This window comes from Mustelus asterias, chromosome 6 (assembly GCF_964213995.1).
Source record: "Mustelus asterias chromosome 6, sMusAst1.hap1.1, whole genome shotgun sequence".
NCBI lineage: Eukaryota > Metazoa > Chordata > Chondrichthyes > Carcharhiniformes > Triakidae > Mustelus > Mustelus asterias.
This window is the reverse complement of record NC_135806.1, coordinates 119,266,929-119,293,025: the sequence shown is the minus strand read 5'-3', so window position 1 is coordinate 119,293,025 and position 26,097 is coordinate 119,266,929. Positions and strand designations below refer to the sequence as shown.

Below are 26,097 nucleotides of genomic sequence, written 5' to 3'. Positions count from 1 at the left end.
TAGGTCACACTTGGAATATAGTGTTTAATTCTGGTCGCCACATTACCAGAAAGATGTGGAGGCTTTGGAGAGGGTACAGAAAAGATTAACCAGGATGTTGCCTGGTATGGAGGGCATTAACTATGAGGAGAGGTTGGAGAAACTTGGTTTGTTCTCAATGGAAAGAGGGAAGTTGAGGGGCGACCTGATAGAAGTCTATAAGATTATGAAGGACATGGACAGAGTGGATAGTCAGAAGCTTTTTCCCAGGGTGGAAGAGTCAATTACTAGGGGGCACAGGTTTAAGGTGCGAGGGGCAAGATTTAAAGGAGATGTACGAGGCAAGCTTTTTTTCACAGAGGGTGGTGGGTGCCTGGAACTTGCTGCCGGGGAAAGTAGTGGAAGCAGATACTATGGTGACTTTTAAGAGGTGTCTGGACAAATACATGAATCGGATGGAATAGAGGGATATGGTCCCCGGAAGGGTAGGGGGTTTTGGTTCAGTCGGGCAGCATGGTCGGTGCAGGCTTGGAGGGCCGAAGGGCTTTGTTCCTGTGCTGTAATTTTCTTTGTTCTTGAAGGCTGAGATCCTCACCTTGGCTCGAACGCTGTCCACCAGGATGTCAGACGCACAGTTGAGGTTTTTCGAACGCATTCGGAAGTCACAGTCTCCCTTCTTCGGTGGGCTGATTTTGGCATTGGGGAAACAGGCGGATTTCGGGGAGTGGCCAAAATGTCTGACAAACTCCAGGAAATCCAACGTCTTATCCTGGTTGGTGATCAGCGTTTGCCAAAGCCTGCGAATCTCACCGTGCGTTACTTCAGGGCAAATGTCAAACCTGGTAGGGCAGAGGAGAAGAAACGAGAGTCAGTCAGCTTGACCCCCTTCAGAGTAAAAGTAGTCGCATTATATAGAATGGAGCCAAGTGATCAGAAGAGAGTTCTAAAATACTCTGCATGGCTTTTGAATGTCACCCAATTATCATTGGAGGGATTAATACCTCCTTCTCGCCAGCTCTATTCCCTCCTCAGGTGCACCATTAAGTAAAAGCAAAATACTGCGGATGTTGGAAATTTGAAATAAAAACAGAAAGTACCGGATAAACTCAGTAGGTCTGGCAGCATCTGTGGAGAGAGAAAGAGGTGGCGATTCTCCCAAGAAAATTCGAAGTGTCGAACTCGTGGGAAAACTGGAGAAATTCATACAGTTTCTTTCAGTGGGCGTTCACACTAGAATCTCCCACACTCTGTGCAATGCAAAGGCCACCAGTGTGAATGTCATTAGATTTCAGGGGTGGGGTTTATTCACGTTGGAGAGGCTGAAATCAGCAGACTTGGCGCCAAAGTGTCAGCCTTTGGTTTGCTGGCCACCTCGATCACCCGGGACCCCTGCACTGGACCCCCAACCCCCCCACATCAATCACAGCCCCCCCGAATATTCCTGGGCCAGCTTCAACCCCAACCCCATCCCACCTTGATCTCCACCGCCCCCCCAGCAGTAACTATCCTCCCACCCCACCGCAGGCAGATCCTCCCCCCCCCCAAGCAGACCCCCTCCGTGCAGTCACCCCCAATCGCTGGCCTGACTCCAGCCCTCATCGATCCCAATGCAGAGTGGCAGTGGGCCCCCCACCCCCATGATCGTGCCCTAGCCCCCGCCCCCAATAGGTCCCACCACTTGGCACTGCCCCAGGCCCAGTGGATAGTGCAAAGGTGCCCCCTGAGCATGGACACTTTGCCCCTTTGCCAGTGCCAGGGGGCACAGGCTGGCACTGTCTGGGTGTCCATTTCCAGGGGGCAGCCCCCCACCGCCTGATCTCCTGGCGGGACCCGATTGCCCCCCCTTCACCCCAGCAGGATCAGGCTGCTAGCTCCCCAAAAGTGGGGAGCCACTCTAAACCCCGCTGGAGTGAAACACTCTGGCAGGGTGGGAGATGTTAGCGGGCCGGGAGAATTCAGTCCTGGGCCAGCTAATAACATTTAAATAGTATGTAAAATACTAGCCCTGCCTCCCAGCCGATTTCTGGCAGCGCGCAGACGCCACCAGAAATCCAGGCCTGGGAGACGCAAGCGCGGCGCGACACTTGCGGGAATCCCGAAAATGGGCCGACATGTGATTTCCCCAGCCCGCTGTGCAGCGAGATGGGAGAATCGTGGCCAGAGTTAACGTTTCGAGTTCCTATGACTTCTTCAGAACTCAAGAGTCACAGGGACTTGAAACATGGGCCGGAAGTTTACTGGCACGCCCGTCCCGATTCCGGGGCCAGGCTCGGCTCGGAGAACGGCATTCTCCGTTGGCCACGGTCAGGATCGTACGAGCCAGTAAAATTCCACCCATTAACTCTGCCTCTCTGTCCACAGATGCTGCCAGGCCTGCTGAGTTTGACCAGCATTTCCTGTTTTCATTGCACCATCAAGTTACCGTTTCAGAAGTCGGTACATAGTCTCGTGGTTCAGCCGCCTCGAATTGATTTCATCCAGCTCTTCAAATTCTTTCTCAACATCTTGATACTGGTTGTATAACAGGGTTTTAATAATCTGGAAGAGCTGTGCGTGGGGGGGAAAAGATCAGAGAGGTAAGCTATCGGGTTTTGTGTAAAATATCCGCCTGGAGAATGTTCCTGAGTACACACCAGGCTAGTATTGCATCAGTAACAGTAAAGGGATACAGGTAAGGTTTTATCTTCATAGTTGAGGTTTTATTATCAAATGCAAGGCACATTTTGAACCTGTCAGCATTCAGGAGCAGGAGTAGGCCTCTCGAGCCTGCTCTGCCATTCAATAAAATCATGGTTGATCTGATTGTAACATCAACTCCACGTTCTTGTCTACTGCCAATAACATTTCATCCCCATGTGAATCAAGAATCTGTCTAGCTCTGTCTTACAAATATTCACTCAGGCGAGGCTCGTAAAATCCTGCCCGGGCCAACAGAGAATTCTGTTCTGCGAGCCTCACCCGCCCCAATTCCGAGGCGGGCGTGCCGGTAACATTCCGGCCTCTACTTCCGCTGCCTTTTAAGGAAGAGAGTTCCAAAAACTCACAGCCTCCTGAGAGAAAACAAATTCCCTCCTCTGGCTTAAATGAGTGATGATGTGGAGATGCCGGCGTTGGACTGGGGTAAACACAGTAAGAAGTTTAACAACACCAGGTTAAAGTCCAACAGGTTTATTTGGTAGCAAAAGCCACACAAGCTTTCGAGGCTCTAAGCCCCTTCTTCAGGTGAGTGGGAATTCTGTTCACAAACAGAGCTTGTAAAGACACAGACTCAATTTACATGAATAATGGTTGGAATGCGAATACTTACAACTAATCCAGTCTTTAAGAAACAAAACAATGGGAGTGGAGAGAGCATCAAGACAGGCTAAAAAGATGTGTATTGTCTCCAGACAAGACAGCCAGTGAAACTCTGCAGGTCCACGCAACTGTGGGGGTTACAGATAGTGTGACATGAACCCAATATCCCGGTTGAGGCCGTCCTTGTGTGTGCGGAACTTGGCTATCAGTTTCTGCTCAGCGACTCTGCGCTGTCGTGTGTCGCGAAGGCCGCCTTGGAGAACGCTTACCCGAATATCAGAGGCCGAATGCCCGTGACCGCTGAAGTGTTCCCCAACAGGAAGAGAACAGTCTTGCCTGGTGATTGTCGAGCGGTGTTCATTCATCCGTTGTCGCAGTGTCTGCATAGTTTCCCCAATGTACCATGCCTCGGGACATCCTTTCTTGCAGCGTATCAGGTAGACAACGTTGGCCGAGTTGCAAGAGTATGTACCGTGTACCTGGTGGATGGTGTTCTCACGTGAGATGATGGCATCTGTGTCGATGATCCGGCACGTCTTGCAGAGGTTGCTGTGGCAGGGTTGTGTGGTGTCTTGGTCACTGTTCTCCTGAAGGCTGGGTAGTTTGCTGCGGACAATGGTCTGTTTGAGGTTGTGGGGTTGTTTGAAGGCAAGAAGTGGGGGTGTGGGGATGGCCTTGGCGAGATGTTCGTCTTCATCAATGACATGTTGAAGGCTCCGGAGGAGATGCCATAGCTTCTCCGCTCCGGGGAAGTACTGGACAACGAAGGGTACTCTGTCCACTGTGTCCCGTGTTTGTCTTCTGAGGAGGTCGGTGCGGTTTTTCGCTGTGGCGCGTTGGAACTGTTGATCAATGAGTCTAGCGCCATATCCTGTTCTTATGAGGGCATCTTTCAGCGTCTGGAGGTGTCTGTTGCGATCCTCCTCATCCGAGCAGATCCTGTGTATACGGAGGGCTTGTCCGTAGGGAATGGCTTCTTTAACGTGTTTAGGGTGGAAGCTGGAGAAGTGGAGCATCGTGAGGTTATCCGTGGGCTTGCGGTACAGTGAGGTGCTGAGGTGACCGTCCTTAATGGAGATGCGCATGTCCAAGAATGCAACCGATTCCGGAGAGTAGTCTATGGTGAGCCTGATGGTGGGATGGAACTTGTTGATGTCATCATAGAGTTGTTTCAGTGATTGTTCACCATGAGTCCAAAGGAAGAAAATGTCATCGATGTATCTAGTGTATAGCATCGGTTGAAGGTCCCGTGCGGTGAAGAAGTCTTCTTCGAACCTGTGCATGAAGATGTTGGCATATTGAGGTGCGAATTTGGTCCCCATGGCTGTTCCGTGTGTCTGGATGAAGAACTGGTTGTTGAAGGTGAAGACATTGTGGTCCAGGATGAAGCAGATGAGTTGTAAAATTGCATCTGGAAACTGGCAGTTGTTGGCGCTGAGCACTGAGGCCGTTGCAGCAATGCCATCATCGTGGGGGATGCTGGTGTAGAGTGCCGAGACATCCATTGTGACGAGGAGCGCTCCTGGTTCAACTGCTCCATGTGTGCCGAGTTTCTGTAGGAAGTCCGTCGTGTCGCGACAAAAGCTGGGGGTTCTTTGTACAATGGGTTTCAGGATGCCCTCGACATAGCCGGAGAGGTTCTCGCACAGGGTCCCATTGCCCGATACGATGGGACGGCCGGGTGTGTTTGCCTTGTGTATCTTCGGGAGGCAGTAGAGATCTCCAACGCGGGGAGTACGTGGGATGAGAGCACGGAGGGTGTTCTGAAGGTCCGGACCATTGTCCGCAGCAAACTACCCAGCCTTCAGGAGAACAGTGACCAAGACACCACACAACCCTGCCACAGCAACCTCTGCAAGACGTGCCGGATCATCGACACAGATGCCATCATCTCACGTGAGAACACCATCCACCAGGTACATGGTACACACTCTTGCAACTCGGCCAACGTTGTCTACCTGATACGCTGCAAGAAAGGATGTCCCGAGGCATGGTACATTGGGGAAACTATGCAGACGCTGCGACAACGGATGAATGAACACCGCTCGACAATCACCAGGCAAGACTGTTCTCTTCCTGTTGGGGAACACTTCAGCGGTCACGGGCATTCGGCCTCTGATATTCGGGTAAGCGTTCTCCAAGGCGGCCTTCGCGACACACGACAGCGCAGAGTCGCTGAGCAGAAACTGATAGCCAAGTTCCGCACACACAAGGACGGCCTCAACCGGGATATTGGGTTCATGTCACACTATCTGTAACCCCCACAGTTGCGTGGACCTGCAGAGTTTCACTGGCTGTCTTGTCTGGAGACAATACACATCTTTTTAGCCTGTCTTGATGCTCTCTCCACTCCCATTGTTTTGTTTCTTAAAGACTGGATTAGTTGTAAGTATTCGCATTCCAACCATTATTCATGTAAATTGAGTCTGTGTCTTTACAAGCTCTGTTTGTGAACAGAATTCCCACTCACCTGAAGAAGGGGCTTAGAGCCTCGAAAGCTTGTGTGGCTTTTGCTACCAAATAAACCTGTTGGACTTTAACCTGGTGTTGTTAAACTTCTTAAATGAGTGACCCCTTATTCTTTAACAGTGACCCCGAGTTCTAAATTCTCCCACAAGAGGAAACATCTCCACATCCACCCTGTCACGATCCCTCTGGATCTTCTATGTTTCAATCAAGTCAGCTCTTACTTTTCAAAATTCCAGTGGACTGAAGGCTGGACTGTCCAATCTTTCCTCATGAGATAACCCGTCCAGTCCTGGTATTAGTCCAGGAAACTGTCTCTGAACTGCTTCAACTGAGTTTACATCTTTCCTTAAATAAGGTGACCAATGCCACACACAGTACTCCAGATGTGGTCTCACCAATGTCTTGTGCAACTGAAACATAACCCCCCTACTTTTGTAATCAATTCCCTTCACAATAAATGATAACATTCTATTAGCTTTCCCCAATTACCTGCATACTAGCCTTTTAAGATTCATGCACAAGGGCACCCAGATCCATCCGAACCTCAAATCTCAGCAATCTTCCACCATTTAGATAATGAATGCCTTTTCTATCCTTCCTGCCAAAATGGAGAATTTCACATTTTCCCCATGGTATACTCCATTTTCCAGATCTTTAACCACTCACTTAACCTATCTATGTCCCCTTTATCACTTAACTGTCAGGTAATAACCTAACAATAACTTTGAGACATTAGGTGTCCTATTCACTGTACTAATGAATGCAGCACGGTGGCATGGTGGCACAGTGGTTAGCACTGCTGCCTCACAGCGCCAGGGTCCCAAGTTCAATTCTGGCTTCACTGTCTGTGTGGAGTTTGCACTTTCTCCCGGTGTCTGCGTGGGTTTCCTCTGGGTGCTCCGGTTTCCTCCCGATTGGCCATGCTAAATTGACCCGAGTGTCAGGAGGATTAGCAGGATAAATGTGTGGGGTTTCGGGAATATGGTCTGGGTGGGATTATGGTCAGTACAGGCTCGATGGGCTTCCTTCTGTACTGTACAGATTCTATGAAATTATCTACTAATGTTTGAACAGGGACTTTATTACAAATCAACGTTAATTAAACACTCTCAATTCACATCTTATTTGCTTCTCAAACCGATGAGGAAGTCTTAATGAGGGTTGATATGTAAATAATAGCTGGACACATTGGGCAGAATCTTATTGCCGTGACCATTTCTGAGTCCCAGCACCATGATTTCTGACGGCCATCTGTCTGTGTGCTCCTGTGGAACAGCCAATTAACAGGCTCCCTCTGGGACCCCTGTCCAATTCAGGGTGGCAGGCAGGATTCCCAATGACAACACCCCAGGCTCTGGGAGGCTGCCTGCTCCACCAGGGCAGCGGGGTGCTGCGGCTGTGGGTGGTGGGTAACTGTGAGGGCATCTCAAGGTGGAGATGCTTTCACTATGCTACTGATTTTTTAAAAACTGAAGTGTGGCCGGAGCTGCCAGCTCTGGGATGGAGGGAATTAAAAGGGGGCCTTCTTTGACCCCTGGCCTGCTACCGAGGCCACTCCAGTCACCCGCTGGGCTTTGGCTTCACCAGGAATCCCCTCCACCATTGGTAAGATCCCAGGTCTGCTGAATCACCAAATTGAACGATGTAAGCATTTAATTCATGAAAATTATCTACCTGCAAATGCTGGGCAGGTGGCCGGTACCAGTATAACTCCGCATCCGACAAGATTGTGTTATGTAGACAACCCAGCAGCACTAAAACTACCCCCTCCCCATGCGCCCCCTCCACCATCACCCCCATCATCCCCACACCCCACCCCCATCAACCCCCCTTGCCCCCCCACCCCCCCCATCACCCCCCATCACCCCCCTCCCCCCCCCCCCCCACCCCCATCACCCCATCATCCTCCAAAGCCGCCTGCATGCAACTGGAAAGATTCACTCTTTGGTTTCATCTTCTAAATGAGGTGATATCAAACAGCACCTGCTCTGGAGTTCTACCACATCTCCTGCCTTCATCTGGCTGGTTGGAGAACTGTTTCTCGTGAAGTCCTTTACGCCTCGATATCTTCTCATCAAAAAGGCTAGAAACTCCTTTCCTGTCGAAAGTGGATGCATTAATTATTATTACAAACACACACATTAGAGCAGGAGTAGGCCACTCGGCCCCTCGAACCTGCTTCACCATTCAATAAGGTCCTGGCTGATCTGACTGTAACCTCAATCCCACACATTCCTGCTTAACTTCCAGATAACCTTTCACCCCCTTATTAAATCAAGAATCTACCTCATTCTGCCTTCAAAATATTCGAACATTCTGCTTCCACTGCCTTTTGAGGAAGAGAGTTCCAGAATCACAACCCTCTGAGAGAAAAAAATTCTCCTCATCTCCATCTTAAACGACTGACCCCTTGTTTTTAAACAGTAACCTCTAGTTCTAGATTCTCCAACAAGAGGAAACATCCTCTCCACATCCATCCTGTCATTACCCAGAGGATCTTAAAGGTTTCAAACAAGTCACCACAAAGATGTGCAGGTTAGGAAGATTGGCCATGCTAAATTGCCCCTTAGTGTCAGGGGGAACTACCAGGATAAATCTGTGGGGTTACAGGGATAGGCCTGGGTGGGATTGTTGTCAGCGCAGACTCGATGTGTGAATGGCCTCCTTCTGCACTGTAGGGATTCTATTCTATGATTCTTACTCTTCTAATCTCCACAGGATAGAAACCTAACCTGTCCAACCTTGCCTCATAAGACAACCTGCCCATCCTTGCTATTAGTCTAGTAAACCTTCTCTGAACTGCTTCTAACACACTTACAAATTTCCTTAGATAAAGAGACTAGTACTGGGCACAACGTTCCAGTTGTGGTCTCTTCTGTGCCCTGTACAACTGAAGCATAACCTCGCTACTTTTGTAATCAATTCCCTTCACAATGAACGATAACATTATATCGGCTTTCCTAATTACTTGCTGGACCACTGCTTTTTGAGGAATTATTACTCAGCTGCAACAAAACAGGCAGAGTACAGCCTTCCATTGTCTTCTGCCAATGGTATCCAAGGACTTGGATGGGGAACTTCATTATTCATAAATGTAACCTGATGTATGACTGACTATAGATCACTACTGGGTTTGCTATGACACCGGGAGCTAAAACTAAGTAGACTCCACAGTTCAAATGGGTTAGAAGAATGCGGATAACTGGACCCGAGCTGAGGGAGGACTGCTGTTCTGAGAGCATGAAGCTTAAAGAGTGAAATTATAACAGCATAGTGATGGACAGTAGAATGGAGTAGAGATAAGGTAGAGAACATAGAACATAGAAAGCCACAGCACAAACAGGCCCTTCGGCCCACAAGTTGCGCCGATCACATCCCCACCTCTAGGCCTATCTATAGCCCTCAATCCCATTAAATCCCATGTACTCATCCAGAAGTCTCTTAAAAGACCCCAACGAGTTTGCCTCCACCACCACCGACGTCAGCCGATTCCACTCACCCACCACCCTCTGAGTGAAAAACTTACCCCTGACATCCCCCCTGTACCTACCCCCCAGCACCTTAAACCTGTGTCCTCTCGTAGCAACCATTTCAGCCCTTGGAAATAGCCTCTGAGAGTCCACCCTATCCAGACCCCTCAACATCTTGTAAACCTCTATCAGGTCACCTCTCATCCTTCGTCTCTCCAGGGAGAAGAGACCAAGCTCCCTCAACCTATCCTCATAAGGCATGCCCCCCAATCCAGGCAACATCCTTGTAAATCTCCTCTGCACCCTTTCAATGGCTTCAACATCTTTCCTGTAATGAGGTGACCAGAACTGCGCGCAGTACTCCAAGTGGGGTCTAACCAGGGTCCTATAAAGCTGCAGCATTATCTCCCGACTCCTAAACTCAATCCCTCGATTAATGAAGGCTAGTACGCCATACGCCTTCTTGACCGCATCCTCCACCTGCGAGGCCGATTTAAGAGTCCTATGGACCCGGACCCCAAGGTCCTTCTGATCCTCTACACTGCTAAGAATGGTACCCTTCATTTTATACTGCTGCTCCATCCCATTGGATCTGCCAAAATGGATCACTACACACTTATCCGGGTTGAAGTCCATCTGCCACTTCTCCGCCCAGTCTTGCATTCTATCTATGTCTCGCTGCAACTTCTGACATCCCTCCAAACTATCCACAACACCACCTACCTTGGTGTCGTCAGCAAACTTACCAACCCATCCCTCCACTTCCTCATCCAGGTCATTTATGAAAATGACAAACAGCAAGGGTCCCAGAACAGATCCCTGGGGCACTCCACTGGTCACTGACCTCCATGCAGAGAAAGACCCCTCCACAGCCACTCTCTGCCTTCTGCAGGCAAGCCAGTTCTGGATCCACAAGGCAACAGCCCCTTGGATCCCATGCCCTCTCACTTTCTCAAGAAGTCTTGCATGGGGGACCTTATCGAACGCTTTGCTGAAGTCCATATAGACCACATCCACCGCTCTTCCTTCGTCAATGTGCTTGGTCACATTTTCAAAGAACTCAACCAGGCTCGTAAGGCACGACCTGCCCCTGACAAAGCCGTGCTGACTACTTTTGATCATACTAAACTTCTCTAGATGATCATAAATCCTGTCTCTCAGGATCCTCTCCATCAACTTACCAACCACTGAGGTTAGACTCACCGGTCGGTAATTTCCCGGGCTGTCCCTGTTCCCTTTCTTGAATATAGGGACCACATCCGCAATCCTCCAATCCTCCGGAACCTCTCCCGTCTCCATCGACGATGCAAAGATCATCGCCAAAGGCTCCGCAATCTCCTCCCTCGCCTCCCACAGTAACCTGGGGTACATCCCATCCGGTCCCGGCGACTTACCAACCTTGATGCCATTCAATAGTTCCAACACATCCTCTTTCTTTATGTCCACATGCTCGATCCTTTCTGTCCTCCGCAATCCAGCAGTACAACCACCCAGATCCCTTTCCACCGTGAATACCGAGGTAAAGTATTCATTAAGCAGCTCCGCCATTTCTAACGGTTCCGCACAAACTTTTCCCCCTTCACCTTTTAAGGGTCCTATGCCTTCACATCTCATCCTTTTACTCTTGACATATTTGTAGAAAGCCTTGGGATTCTCCTTAATCTTACCCGCCAAGGTCTTCTCATGACCCCTTCTCGCTCTCCTAATTTCCTTCTTAAGCTCCTTCCTACATCGCGTATACTCCTCTAAATCCTTAACACCTCCTAGCTCTCTGAACCTTCTGTACGCCTCTCTTTTCTTATTCACCAGGTTCATCACAACCTTCGTGCACCACGGTTCCCGTACCCTACCAACACCCCCCTGTCTCATCGGAACGTTGTCATGCAGAGCTCCAGACAAACATTCCTTGAAAATCCTCCACTTTCCTTCGGTACTTTTCCCCAAGAATGCCTCCTTCCAATTTACCCGTCTAATTTCCTCCCTGATGACACTGTATTTCCCTTTACTCCAGAGAAACACTTTCCTAGCCTGCCTGACCCTATCTCTTTCCAATGCTATCGTGAAGGAGATAGAATTATGATCGCTATCCCCAAGATGCTCACCCACCGAGAGATCCTCCACCTGTCCAGGTTCATTAGCCAGCACCAGATCAAGAACAGCCTCTCCTCTAGTAGGCTTATCCACATACTGTGTCAGGAAACTCTCCTGGACACACCTAACAAACTCCTCTCCATCCAAACCCCTAGCCCTAGGGATATTCCAATCTATGTTTGGGAAATTAAAATCTCCCATCACGACAACTCTGTTATTCCTACATCTCTCCAGGATCTGTTTCCCCATCTGCTCCTCAACATCTCTGTTACTATTGGGCGGCCTATAGAAAACACCCAGCAAAGTTACCGACCCCTTCCTGTTCCTAACCTCCACCCACAGAGATTCCGTAGTCAGTCCCTCCACGGCGTCCACCTTCTCTACAGCCGTGACACTATCCCTGATCAACAGTGCCACTCCCCCCCCTCTCTTGCCTCCCTCCCTGTCCTTCCTGAAACATCTAAAACCCGGCACCTGAAGCACCCAGTCCTGTCCCTGAGACATCCAAGTCTCCGTAATGGCCACCACATCACAATTCGAAGCAGCAATCCACGCTCCAAGCTCATCCACTTTATTCACTACACTCCTGGCATTAAAATAGACACATCTCAGACCTTCAGCCTGAGCACTTCCCTTCTCCCTCACTCGTCTAACCTCCCTCTTACCCTGTCTACATTCCTTATCTATTTGCGAGCTAACCTCCTCGCTCTCAGTCCCCTCATTTCGATTCCCTCCCCCCAACCTTTCTAGTTTAAAGTCTCACCAGTAGCCTTAGCCAACCTTCCCGCCAGGATATTGGTCCCCCTGGGATTCAAGTGCCACCCGTCTTTTTTAAACAGGTCACACCTGCCCCTAAAGAGGTCCCAATGATCCAAGTACCCAAATCCTTGTCCCTTGCTCCAGTCCCTCAGCCACGCATTAATTCTCCACCGATTCCTGTTCTCACTCTCCCGCGGCACAGGCAGCAATCCCGAGATTACTACCTTTGCATTCCTCTTTCTCAGCTGTCTACCCAACTCCCTATATTCTCTTTTCATGACCCCTTCCCTCTTCCTACCTATGTCAGCAGTACCTATATGCATCACGACCTTGGGCTCCTCTCCCTCCCCCTTCAGGATTTCTGGGACTCGACCAGAGACATCCCGGACCCCTGCACCAGGGAGGCAAACCACCATCCGAGAGTCCCGTCTGTGTCCGCAAAAACGCCTATCTGACCCTCTCACCGTAGAGTCCCCAATTAGCACTACCCTCCTTTCCTTACCCCTTTGCACTACTGGGCCAGGCTCAGCTCCAGAGACACTGCCACCGCTGCTTCCCCCAGGTGGGCTGTCCACCCCAGTAGTACTCAGACAGGAGTACTTATTATTAAGGGGCACATCCACCGGGGTGCTCACCATCACCCGAGCTTTCTCCTTCCTCACTGTTACCCAGTTACCCTCCTCCCGTGGTCCCGGTGTGACCACCTGCCGATAGCTCCTGTCAATGACCTCCTCACTATCCCTAACCCGGCGAAGGTCCTCGAGCTGCAATTCCAGTTCCCTAACATGGTCCCTTAGGAACCGCAGCTCAACACACCCAGCACAGATATGGTCGTCTGGGAGGCTAGGAGCCTCCAGGACCTCCCACATCCTACATTGGGAACAACATACTGGCCTGACAGTCATACTTGCCCTTTTAAACACAGGGAAAAAAGTGAATGAAGATTATTCCTCTCTGTTCCAAATTATTTCTACCAAGGTACCCGGAGAAAAGTAACTTATAAATAAAATTTTTTAAAAATAAGAAACTCACCCCTGCTCGCCCTTTCTGCCTAAGCCCGATGAGCCAAAGCCCCTCAGTTCTCACTCAGCTCCGTCTCACTCCGCTGCCCGCTCCCAACGCTGCCCGCTAGATAGTGGGACCTGCCTTTTAAACCTCCTGTGCACTAAAAAAAAAACTCAAGAGACCCTATAGAGAAGAGAGAGCAAGCTTAAAGATTAAGGGTAAGGAGGAAAGCAGAGGAACTTAGATCAGAGTTCAAAGTTACATCCAAAGAAGAAGATACAATAGTAGATGAGGATAAAGTTTAGGGGAGGTCACATCCTGAGGAAGGTGAGAGGAAAAAGCCATTGTAGTTAGAGGAGAATTATAGCCAAGCAGGAGTGGAGAAGGCAACTGAACTGCTTTAATCAAACATAACCATAAACAAAAGAGAAATTGTATCCGAGTAGAAGGAAGGGACAGATAGAGTTGAAGTGGAGGGGGCAAGCAATAGGAGGGAGCAGAAAAGAGGTGAAAGATAGGATTAAAGAGGGAGAGAGGGAAGGAGGAGGGAAGGAGGATGAGGGGGAGGAAAAGGGAAAGGGCAGGATGGGAGGAGATAAACAGGACAGGGAATGAGGTATGGGGAGGGGCATGGAAGGCGGTGAGGGGAGTAGGATTGCCAACTCTGGTTGTATACTTTCTATCTCCAACAACACAACACACTCAAGCCATTGGTCAACCATTCAGCAGAACAGTCTTTCAACACCAATTGGAGATTAAACATTCTCTGTTATCCAACCGGATGATTCTTGTCTGTAAGTTAAACAGCATAGTTTTCCACATTATATATTTTCAATCCACCCCCCCCCCCCCCCCCCCCACCACCCCACCGTATGATTTTGTTTTCTCTGGTTACTCCTAGCAGTGTCTAGGAGATGATCGCTAATTCCTTGAAACTTCAGGAGAATCTAATTGGATTGCCAATCCTTCAGGGGAAGAGCAGGTGGCTGGGCAAGAGAAGCTGAGTGTCAACAAGGAGGCAGCAGCAAGCCCAGAAAATTATAATAAATAAAAGTATAACCTCAAAAATGAAATGGATCGCAAGGAACTGTCAAGGTTTTTTTTAGAAAACATTTATCAGTTGGACCAAATAGTCTATTTCCATATTGTAATTTTTATGTTGTTTAATTTAATATGTAATAGTACGAAGACCATTTAATAAGAATGTTCACTCCTTAAGGATTTAGTTACAGTTGATGCTGATCATTGACTAAAATAATTAACAGATTAAAATATTGCTTCCTGAAATGAGTTATTTGAAAAGCTACAAATTAACCATTAAAAGAGGTAAGCTTAATGATTGGATATTACTTTCATCACTTCCAAAGAAGAGCTCAAGGACTCAAAACCAATGAATCCCCATGGGTGGAAGCTACATATCCGAAAATATTAAATGGGACTGAATGGGAGAGCTCTGTGCATCTGTGCTTTTTAAAACATTTGTTCACTAGTCTTGGATCTGGGTGTCCATGTGCATAGATCCCTGAAAGTTGGCACCCAGGTTGATAGGGTTGTTAAGAAGGCGTACGGTGTGTTAGCTTTTATTGGTAGAGGGATTGAGTTTCGGAGCTAGGAGGTCATGCTGCAACTGTACAAAACTCTGGTGCGGTCGCATTTGGAGTATTGCGTACAGTTCTGGTCGCCGTATTATAGGAACGATGTGGAAGTGTTGGAAAGGGTGCAGAGGAGATTTACCAGGATGTTGCCTGGTATGGTGGGAAAATCATGAGGAAAGGCTGAGGGGCTTGAGGTTGTTTTCGTTAGAGAGATGAAGGTTAAGAGGTGACTTAATAGAGGCATACAAGATGATCAGAGGATTAGATAGGGTGGATAGTGAGAGCCTTTTTCCTCGGATGGTGATGGCTAGCACGAGGGGACATAGCTTTAAATTGAGGGGTGATAGATATAGGACAGATGTTAGAGGTAGGTTCTTTACTCAGAGAGTAGTAAGGGCGTGGAATGCCCTGCCTGCAGCAGTAGTGGACTCGTCAACATTAAGAGCATTCAAATGGTTATTGGATAAACATATGGATGATATTGGAATAGTGTAGATTAGAGGGGCTTTAGATTGGTTCCACTGGTCGGCGCAACATCGAGGGCCGAAGGGCCTGTACTGCGCTGTAATGTTCTATGTTCTATGACACTGTCAAACACCGAAGTACCTTAAAAGGTGTTAGTGAGTCTTTTCCCAGAATTATTACAGGCTTTGCGACTACAAAAAACATTGGCCAGCAGGATTAAGGAAAATCCCAAGGCTTTTTACACATATATAAAGAGCAAGAGGGTAGCCAGGGAGAGAGTTGGCCCACTCAAGGACAAGGGAGAAAATCTATGCGTGGAACCAGAGAAAATGGGCGAGGTATTAAATGAGTACTTTGCGTCACTATTCACCAAAGAGAAGGACTTAGAACATAGAACATAGAACATAGAACATTACAGCGCAGAACAGGCCCTTCGGCCCACGATGTTGCACCGACCAGTTAAAAAAAAAACTGTGACCCTCCAACCTAAACCAATTTCTTTTCGTCCATGAACCTATCTACGGATCTCTTAAACGCCCCCAAACTAGGCGCATTTACAACTGATGCTGGCAGGGCATTCCAATCCCTCACCACCCTCTGGGTAAAGAACCTACCCCTGACATCGGTTCTATAACTACCCCCCCTCAATTTAAAGCCATGCCCCCTCGTGCTGGATTTCTCCATCAGAGGAAAAAGGCTATCACTATCCACCCTATCTAAACCTCTAATCATCTTATATGTTTCAATAAGATCCCCTCTTAGCCGCCGCCTTTCCAGCGAAAACAATCCCAAATCCCTCAGCCTCTCCTCATAGGATCTCCCCTCCATACCAGGCAACATCCTGGTAAACCTCCTCTGCACCCTCTCCAAAGCCTCCACATCCTTCCTGTAATGTGGGGACCAGAACTGCACACAGTACTCCAAGTGCGGCCGCACCAGAGTTGTGTACAGTTGCAACATAACGCTACGACTCCTAAATTCAATCCCCCTACCAATAAACGCCAAGACACCATATGCCTTCTTAACAACCTTATCTACTTGATTCCCAACTTTCAGGGATCTATGCACACATACACCTAGATCCCTCTGCTCCTCCACACTATTCAAAGTCCTCCCGTTAGCCCTATACTCAACACATCTGTTATTCCTACCAAAGTGAATTACCTCACACTTCTCCGCATTAAACTCCATCCGCCACCTCTCGGCCCAACTTTGCAACCTGTCTAAGTCTTCCTGCAAACTACGACACCCTTCCTCACTGTCTACCACACCACCGACTTTGGTGTCATCAGCAAATTTGCTAATCCACCCAACTATACCCTCATCCAGATCATTAATAAATATTACAAACAGCAGTGGCCCCAAAACAGATCCCTGAGGTACACCACTTGTAACCGCACTCCATGATGAATATTTACTATCAACCACCACCCTCTGTTTCCTATCCGCTAGCCAATTCCTGATCCAATTTCCTAGATCACCCCCAATCCCATACATCTGCATTTTCTGCAGAAGCCTACCATGGTGAACCTTATCAAACGCCTTACTAAAATCCATATATACCACGTCCACTGCCTTGCCCCCATCCACCTCCTTGGTCACTTTCTCAAAAAACTCAATAAGGTTAGTAAGGCACGACCTACCTGCCACAAAACCATGCTGACTATCACCTATCAATTCATTACTCTCCAAATAACTATAAATCCTATCCCTTATAATTTTTTCCAACATCTTGCCGACAACAGAAGTGAGACTCACCGGTCTATAATTCCCGGGGAAGTCTCTGTTCCCCTTCTTAAACAATGGGACAACATTCGCTAACCTCCAATCTTCTGGTACTATACCAGAGGCCAACGACGACCTGAAGATCAGAGCCAGAGGCTCTGCAATCACTTCTCTTGCCTCCCAGAGAATCCTTGGATAAATCCCATCCGGACCAGGGGATTTATCTATTTTCAGACCCTCCAGAATATCCTGCACATCCTCCTTATCAACTGTAATACTGTCTATTCTACTCCCCTGCAACCCAGTGTCCTCCTCAGCTATATTCATGTCCCCTTGCGTGAACACCGAAGAGAAATATTGGTTCAATGCTTCACCAATCTCCTCCGGTTCCACACATAACTTCCCTCTGCCATCTATAACTGGCCCTAAACTTGCCCTAACCAACCTTCTGTTCTTGACATACCTATAGAACGCCTTAGGATTCTCTTTAACCCTATCCGCCAAAGTCTTCTCATGTCCCCTTTTAGCCCTTCTAAGCTCGCTCTTCAACTCCCTCTTAGCCAATCTAAAGCTTTCTAGTGCACTACCCGAGTGCTCACGTCTCATCCGAACATAAGCCTCCTTTTTCTTTTTAACCAACAAAGAAACTTTTTTGGTGCACCACGGTTCCCTAGCCCTACCAATTCCTCCTTGCCTGACAGGGACATACCTATCACAGACTCGCAGTAGCTGCTCCTTGAAAAAACTCCACATGTCGGACGTTCCCAGTCCCTGTAAACTCCTAGTCCAACCTATGTTTCCTAATTCTCTCCTAATAGCCTCATAATTACCCTTCCCCCAGCTAAAACCACTGGCCCGAGGTTCATGCCTATCCCTTTCCATCACTAAGGTGAACGTAACCGAATTGTGGTCACTATCACCAAAATGCACACCAACTTCCAAGTCTAGCACCTGGTCTGGCTCATTTCCCAGCACCAGATCCAATATAGCCTCACCTCTAGTTGGCCTGTCTACATACTGAGTCAAAAAACCTTCCTGCACGCTTTGAACAAAAACTGACCCCTCTAACGAGCTAGAGCTATAACAATTCCAGTCAATATTAGTCAAGTTAAAATCCCCCATAACAATTGCCCTATTACTTTCACTCCTAAGCAGGATTGACTCCGCAATCCTTTCCTCAACCTCTCTAGAACTTTTAGGAGGTCTATAAAAGACTCCCAACAGGGTGACCTCTCCTCTCCTATTTCTAATCTCCGCCCATACTACCTCAACAGATAAGTCCTCATCAAACCTCCTCTCTGACACTGTGATACAATCTCTGACCAATAATGCTACCCCTCCCCCTCTTCTACCTCCTTCCCTACTTCGACTAAAACATTTGAACCCCGGGACCTGCAGCATCCATTCCTGCCCCTGCTCTATCCATGTCTCTGAAATAGCCACAACATCGAAGTCCCAGGTACTGATCCACGCTGCAAGTTCACCCACTTTATTGCGAATACTCCTGGCATTGAAGTATACACATTTCAAACCCTGCTCCACCCCACCTCTGCAATGCCGTGCATTGCAGTCCCCATCCATGCATCCCTCACTTTCAGCCCCACTACTCAGGATCCCTCCCCCCCCCCGAATCAGTTTAAACCTCCCTGCATGGCCTTAGCAAATTTACCCCCCAGGATATTGGTCCCCTTCTGATTAAGGTGTAGACCATCCTTCTCATAGAGGTCACACCTTCCCCAGTACGAGCCCCAATTGCTTAAGTACCTGAACCCCTCCCTCCTGCACCATCCCCTCAGCCATGAATTCAAACCTTCCCTCTCCCTATTCCTCTCTAAACTATCCCGTGGTACAGGCAAGAGTCCAGAGATAACCACTCTGTCAGTCTTGGCCTTTAGTTTCCACCCCAACTCCATAAATCCCTGCCTAATATCCCCTTCCCCTATCCTCCCTATGTCGTGTGTCCCCACATGTACAATAACTTGTGGTTTATCTCCCTCCCCCCTAAGAGTCCTGAATACCCTGTCAGACACATCCCGGACCCCAGCCCCTGGTAGGCAACACACCAACCCTGAGTCCCTACCTTTAGTTCCGACCCTCCTATCTGTCCCCTTAATTGTGGAGTCCCCAATCACAAGGCCCAGTCTTTTACAGCCCCTAACCACCTGAGCTTTCTCTTGGTGGATGATGAGTCTGGGAAAGGATGTGTAGATAGTTTGAGTCATGTTGAGATCAAAAAGGAGGAGGTATTGGGGTTCTTGAGAAACATCAAGGTAGACAATACTCCAGGGCCTGATGGGATATACCCCAGAATACTGAGAAAGGCAAGAGGGGAAATTGCTGGGGCCTTGAGAGAAATCTTTGTGTCCTCACTGGCTACAGGGGAGGTCATGATGTGGAGATGCCGGCGTTGGACTGGGGTAAATACAGTAACAGTTTTAACAACACCAGGTTAAAGTCCAACAGGTTTATTTGGTAGCAAATACCATTAGCTTTCGGAGCGCTGCTCCTTCGTCAGATGGAGTGGAAATCTGCTCTCAAACAGGGCACAGAGACACAAAATCAAGTTACAGAATACTGATTAGAATGCATTCTAATCAGTATTCTGTAACTTGATTTTGTTGTTCTTTGTTTAAGAAGGGTAGCAAGAATAATCCAGGTAATTACAGGCCGGTGAGCCTTACATCAGTGGTAGGGAAATTATTGGAGAGGATTCTTCGAGACAGGATTTATCCCCACTTGGAAATAAGTGGACGTATTAGTGATACACAACATGGTTTTGTGAAGGGGAGGTCGTGTCTCACGAACTTGATCAAGTTTTTCGAGGAAGTGACGAAGATGATTGATGAGGGTAGGGCAGTGGATGTTGTCTACATGGACTTTAGTAAGGCCTTTGACAAGGTCCCTCATGGCAGACTGGTGCAGAAGGTGAAGTTGCATGGGATCAGAGGTGAGCTGGCAAGGTGGATACAAAATTGGCTCGGTCAAAGAAGACAGAGGGTAGCAGTGGAAGGGTGCATTTCTGAATAGAGGGCTGTGACAAGTGGTGTTCCTCAGGGATCAGTGCTGGGACCTTTGCTGTTTGTAATATATATATAAATGATTTGGAGGAAAATGTAACTGGATTGATTAGTAAGTTTGCGGGCGACACAAAGGTTGGTGGATTTGCGGATAGCGATGAGGACCATCAGAGGATACAGCAGGATATAGATCAGTTGGAGACTTGGGCGGAGAGATGGTAGATGGAGTTTAATCCAGACAAATGTGAGGTAATGCATTTTGGAAGGTCTAATACAGATAGGAAATATATAGTAAATGGCAGAACCCTTAGGAGTATTGATAGGCAAAGGGATCTGGGAGTACAGGTACACAGGTCACTGAAAGTGGCAATGCAGGTGGAGAAGGTAGTCAAGAAGGCATACAGCATGCTTGCCTTCATTGGTCGGGGTATTAAGTTCAATAATGGGCAAGTCATGTTGCCGCTTTATAGAACCTTAGTTAGACCATACTTGGAATATAGTGTTCAATTCTGGTCGCCACACTACCAGAAGGATGTGGATGCTTTGGAGAGGGTACAGAAAAGATTTACCAGGATGTTGCCTGGTATGGAGGGCGTTAGCTATGAGGAGAGGTTGGAGAAACTTGGTTTGTTCTCACTGGAGCGACGGAGGTTGAGGGGAGACCTGATAGAAGTCTACAAGATTATGAGAGGCATGGACAGAGTGGATAGTCAGAAGCTTTTTCCCAGGGTGGAAGAGTCAATTACTAGGGGGCATAGGTTTAAGGTGCGAGGGGCAAGTCTTAAAAGAGATGTACGAGGCAGATTTTTTACACAGAGAGTGGTGGGTGCCTGGAACTCGTTGCCGGGGGAGGTAGTGGAAGCGGATGCGGTAGTGACTTTTAAGGGGTGTCTTGACAAGTACATGAATGAGATCGGAATAGAGGGATACGGTCCCCGGAAGGGTAGGGGGTTTTGGTTGAGTCGGGCAGCATTGTCGGTGCAGACTTGAAGGGCCGAAGAAGGGCCTGTTCCTGTGCTGTAACTTTCTTTGTTCTTTGTTCTTACAATGCTTCTGGTGATGGCAGATTTTCACCCAACAACAATGAAGGAATGATGACACATGTCAAGTCAGGATGGTACATGGAGGGGGATTATGTGGTGGTGGACTTGCCTTGATAATGCTGTTCCTGCATGACTTAGCAGTCGTAACCCCCACAAACATCATCCAAAATTCTGTTGCCTTTATCCTAAACTTGCTCCAAATCCTGTTTACTCAGTATTCCTGTGCCTACAATGCCTCAATCTTAAAATCCTCAAACTTGTTTCCAAATCCCATCATGACTTCACCCTTTCTTATCACTGCAACCTCCTCCAGCCTTGCATCCTTCCGCGACACCAGCAATTCTTGACTCTTGTGTGGCACCGATTTTAATTGCAGCTGTACCATCAGCTGGTAAAGGCCTAAACTCTGGAATGCCCTACCTGAGACATTCCACCTCTCTTGTATCCTTTAAGCTGCTCCTAAAATCTACCTCTCTGACCTTTTGCTTTTGATCATCTGCCCTCATATTCCCTTTTGTGGCTCAATATCAAATTTTGTTTGATAACACTCCCATGAAGCAGCTTTGGATGTTTGACTCCCTAAAAGGTGCTATATAAATGCAAGTTGTTGTCACAGGGCTGGATGGAACGACTGAAGCAAGCTCATATAGACGAGCAGATATAAAATTTAAACGTTCGGAGAGACTGAGTACAAGTAGCTGCTCTTTCCATATTAAAATAACTTGGTGTAAGTTTACAAAGTACAGCAGGAGGACCAGGGAACCCTGCCCCACTGATCACATGTTAAACCAGGTTTATACAGTGCACTGGATTGATACTAAATTTAGCATTAAGCAAAAGTGATATGAAACAACCTGCCACCAAGATCCTAAGACCACTGAAGTTCTGAGTCAGATTATAGCCTGACTCTGGGTTGTATTGGCAATTGGCACATTAGTAGCAATATACCCACACCATCAATATATTATCCTTCTCTTTAAATAGCATAAACCATTGCTGAAATGCCATCCTGTCACCCACTGGCACAGAACTAACGACCATTTATCATTTGCCTTGAGTTTCATAAACCTTTTTCACCTCACAACAGATAAGAAGGGAAATTGTGGCATCTGTTACAGATGGGAAGTAGCTAAAATACTAATAAAAGTAACAGTCGCACTAAAAAGCACAAGAGATGATGGAGTAAGTTAATTTTTGAACGGATTTCATCCTCAGTCTTTCACCCTGAACCAAACTTTTGACCATCACCTATTTTGTAATCATCAAGTTCAGTGTTTCTCAATTAATTATCATCCAGTTCAGTAAAATCCTCAAGAAACTTTCTCCAACAAACGCTGTTCTGTTCTTCCATCATTGTCTGTCACTAAGAAGTCTCCATTGAATTGGAATGGGCAGTACCTACAATACTGTCCCTTATCCATTCATCTCTCAGGTTCAACTAATGACAATGTTGATGCTAAGAGGAAAGTGACCTTAGGAGCCGTGTGCATTAAAAGTAGTCTGGTCCATGGTAACAGGGGAATTTACTCATTAACATGGCGTTGAAAGGGTCTGCACATAAAGGTTATCAGAGAGGCGAGAGGCAGGAGACAGAGGGAAGCCTGGCTGCTGATAGAGTCGCCATATCCATGTGTGAAAAAAAAGTAGCAATTCCACACATCCAACACCTGACAAACTTGACACCAGTCAACCCTACAAGTTCCCGTGAATGGGAAAAACAAAAGACATCACTAAATGAGTTTTTTTTGCGCTTGGGTGAACGGTGTGGCTGCTTTTTTTGGGGAGGCTGTTAGCTGCAAACGTGAAGGCTTTTGTCCACGAGTAATGACAGACACTTTCCATCTCTGTGAACAGGAGGAGCACTCGGAGTCTCCACGAGAGACACGGTTAGTGGGGGCGACCTGGGGTCAGACAGAATTAACCAAGCGAAAACAATAGGGAAAATTAGCCTGACACTTAGCAAGTAACTGAGGACTTTATCGAAATAATTACCAATTGGCAAAATTGCTTCGGAACACCAGATCACAATTGGAAGGGCACAGGGGCGGTCAGGATTAAATGATTTGTTCATTGTTAATTTATTAATATATGTATTTGCGATTGCCACCTCGCTCTAGATGCAAAGTGGGTGCAAAGATGCAGGTGTTGGGGGCTGTCAGAGAGAGGGGAAAAAAGGACATAAAGCTGGAATTTTGTGTCCCATTAGCTCCATTCTCTGCGGGCTAGGCGATCAAGTTTAGAGCCCTGTACAAGGAGAGAAGCTGTAATAAGAGGGAATGTGTGCTGTGTGATAAACCACCGCACAGATCTGGCCAGAATAATGTTAGAGACGTTTTAGCATTCAGCGAGGGGATGGAGGAGACTCTATGAGATGTGACAAGTTAGCAAATGAGTAACAATATGTGAGCAACCCGCGATATGTTGAAATAAAGTCCTTCTTGGAAGCCGCAGTGCAAAGCATTGAGCTTCTTAAAGTCACTTTCCATTTGAACCGGTTCGCCCTTTTCTTATTTAGAAGGAGCCGCAGCCACACACAAAACCCTTGGAGACAAATTTGTTGACAGTGTGTTTTCTGCGGGGGTTTGTTTCGAGACACAATATACATGCGCTGTTTGGAAAATCAGGCTGAAGAACTAAATACAAATTGTTCACACGAGGGCTATTAGCATTCATTCGAGACCCTATCTGTCTACTTCTGCTGCAGGGGGGCTCATTTGACATGAGGTGTGTGTGCGTTGATCGGGTTAGAAAGTGGAGAGATGTTAAAGTACAAGAGATTCCCCTCCCCTCCCAGTGAGGGGTCGGTAGTGAAGAAATAATAAGAGGTGGAAAATAGTCAGTCCCTACTGCTGCCTTGGCGACTGCTGACCCTAGGCTACTAGCCGCAGTGGGGGCTCCTTGTAAGACACGACCCCCGGGGGTGCTGCTGCTACTGGTGGTGGGATGGGGGGTTTAAGAATGGAATAAAACAGCTCAATTGTGATTCGGGGCGGCTAATAGTTGAAAAAATCTGTCACACAAATTTGAAGAGAGAGATGGGGAGCGGTGAAGAAATATATATATATGTGTAGAGAGAGGGAGAAAATCTTTGGACAGAGCTCTAAGCTGGCCACCATCTGAGCAGCGATGGGGATGTTGGAGATGGGATGAATGGAAAACATTGGCAGGGATCGGGGTTTGTGGATGAATGTGGAAATGTAGAATGGATGTTTCTGTTTGAGTTGATTGTTGTTTCTGTCTGTTTTTTTTTCTCTCTCTCCTTGAATCGATTTATGGGGACAGGGAAGTCAGTGTGGGCGACTGTGAAGAAGCCCCTCTCTACAGCTGCGGCTTGCAAGGATTAAGCAGCTTCATCCACAAGGCAACATCACACAAGTAGCCTTTGAACAAAAGTCATGGATACTATTAATGATATGGTAATCCTTAATCGAGCTACCTCCCAGTAGTGGTTATACTGACATGGGAAGAATATCAAGGTCCTGGAAGCAGCCCGCGACAACACTGTGCTATTGTTTCTCCCAAGCCTGACCAGTACTAACTTTTTTTCTAGCATTTCTAACAGTCACTTTTTCCCCTTTTTAATAAAAAAAATGGAAAACCAGTGCACTGAATCTAAATCGGTTTGGATTTTCTGCCCGCAGTTCCCACACACGTTTAATATCTACTTAGTGTTCACTGCAACAGCTGTTTACTGGATGCTTTTACATATTAAGAAAATAAGACCACACAAAGGCAAAGTCTAAGGCCTCTGGGAAGATAATTTACCGGTGGAAGAAGGTTTTAGCATTTATGGATCTCCCCTGTTTTATAAAAGTCATTACCAATTGAATTTAAATTAAATTCTCCTCCCCCACTCAATGAGAATTAAGAAGCAGCAGTAATGGTTAGAAGGCTTCACAAGTTGATATTTTTTGATATTATGAATGTTATTTCTGAAGAGATGCATATATCTTGTTAATAAAAAATGTATTTCACATTTACTGGCAAGTAAATTCAATTCAAATGTGGCTCATTTGTGAGGGCAAATGTACTGAAACATTCAGAGCCCATGTGGGTCACTTTCTCGTCAAGAGCTGGTATGTTATTTTAAAGTCTCTATCAAACACAAGGGACATTGGCTTATTTTAGTTAAAAGAGCTGTTCTTTAATAACTGCTGACTCACCTGTGTTTTTTCCTGATACACTTGTGTTAAGAATAATGGGGAAATACTATTCTTTGACCCATAATAATATAATGTTTAAGGCCATCCACTATGAGCAAAGTGAAAAAAAATAGGCAAGGAACTGTGGATATAATTGTTATTCCTTAAATAAATCCAACTTAATTTTCAAATGAATACAAACAAATCGATTTTCATTGCTTTAAGATTCACAATGCGAAGAGACAAAAAGGAATTGGAAGCACTATGTACAGTATTGTAATAATTAAGACAGAAGTCCATTGATCCCTTAGATAAATGTTGAACAGATTTCCGGCATGTAAAGCTGTCAAAGCAGCATTTGAGATAAATATGTTGTGTCAATTTAAAGCGCATTTTGTTGTTGGCTTAGAGTTGAAAAGAGGTTTCCAAATCTGCCCCGAAAAAGGAACCAAAAATAAAGCCATACCTCGAGTCAAACATGGCCATGAATTGTGGGTATCGGACATTTCCGTCTTCATCAAGGGAGATTCTGTCAATGAGCAGCTCAAACTCTTCATCAGTAATCTCCACACCAAACCTGCAAGGAAAAAAAGAGAAGAAAACAGCAGTCAAAGAGCAAGTTCACTTTCAGGTCAGCACTACCCACAAAACACTCGGCATATGGCAGCCGTTAACTTTTTGTTACAGAATCTGTCTTCAAGATCAAGAGCACCACATGAATATCAGAGGTTAATCAGGGTTTTGATGGCTCCAGATCTCAAAAAGAAAGAAATTCTACTAGGCAATCCATCCGTAAGTATAACCCATCTGATGGCTGGAGATCCATACTATACAGCCAAACAAATCAGATGGGCTTGTAGCTTATGAAGTTATTCATTGCAGTTAACCACTCATACTAACTTAAACAAGTGAACTATGAAAAGGCTTCCAAAAGGATTTTGTCAGCATGTTAAAACTTGGGAAAGTAGCAGGAGCTTTTGAGCACCCAACACACTTATCCCCATTTACATTTGGGGATAACTTCATAAAGGTTTGAACAA

At 46.9% G+C, this 26,097-nt stretch overlaps 1 protein-coding gene across 1 annotated transcript in view; it reads right to left on the bottom strand.

Annotated features, from left to right (window-relative positions):
* Positions 1 to 26,097, bottom strand: part of LOC144495225 (EF-hand calcium-binding domain-containing protein 6) — a 64,928-nt gene that overhangs the window by 5,667 nt on the left and 33,164 nt on the right. Inside the window, exons 11-14 of the mRNA XM_078215293.1 lie at positions 25,524 to 25,634; positions 7,729 to 7,843; positions 2,402 to 2,526; positions 575 to 818 (exon numbers count right to left, since the gene is read on the bottom strand). Of these exons, the coding sequence (XP_078071419.1) occupies positions 575 to 818; positions 2,402 to 2,526; positions 7,729 to 7,843; positions 25,524 to 25,634 (595 nt within the window). The remainder of the gene's footprint in view (positions 1 to 574; positions 819 to 2,401; positions 2,527 to 7,728; positions 7,844 to 25,523; positions 25,635 to 26,097) is intronic.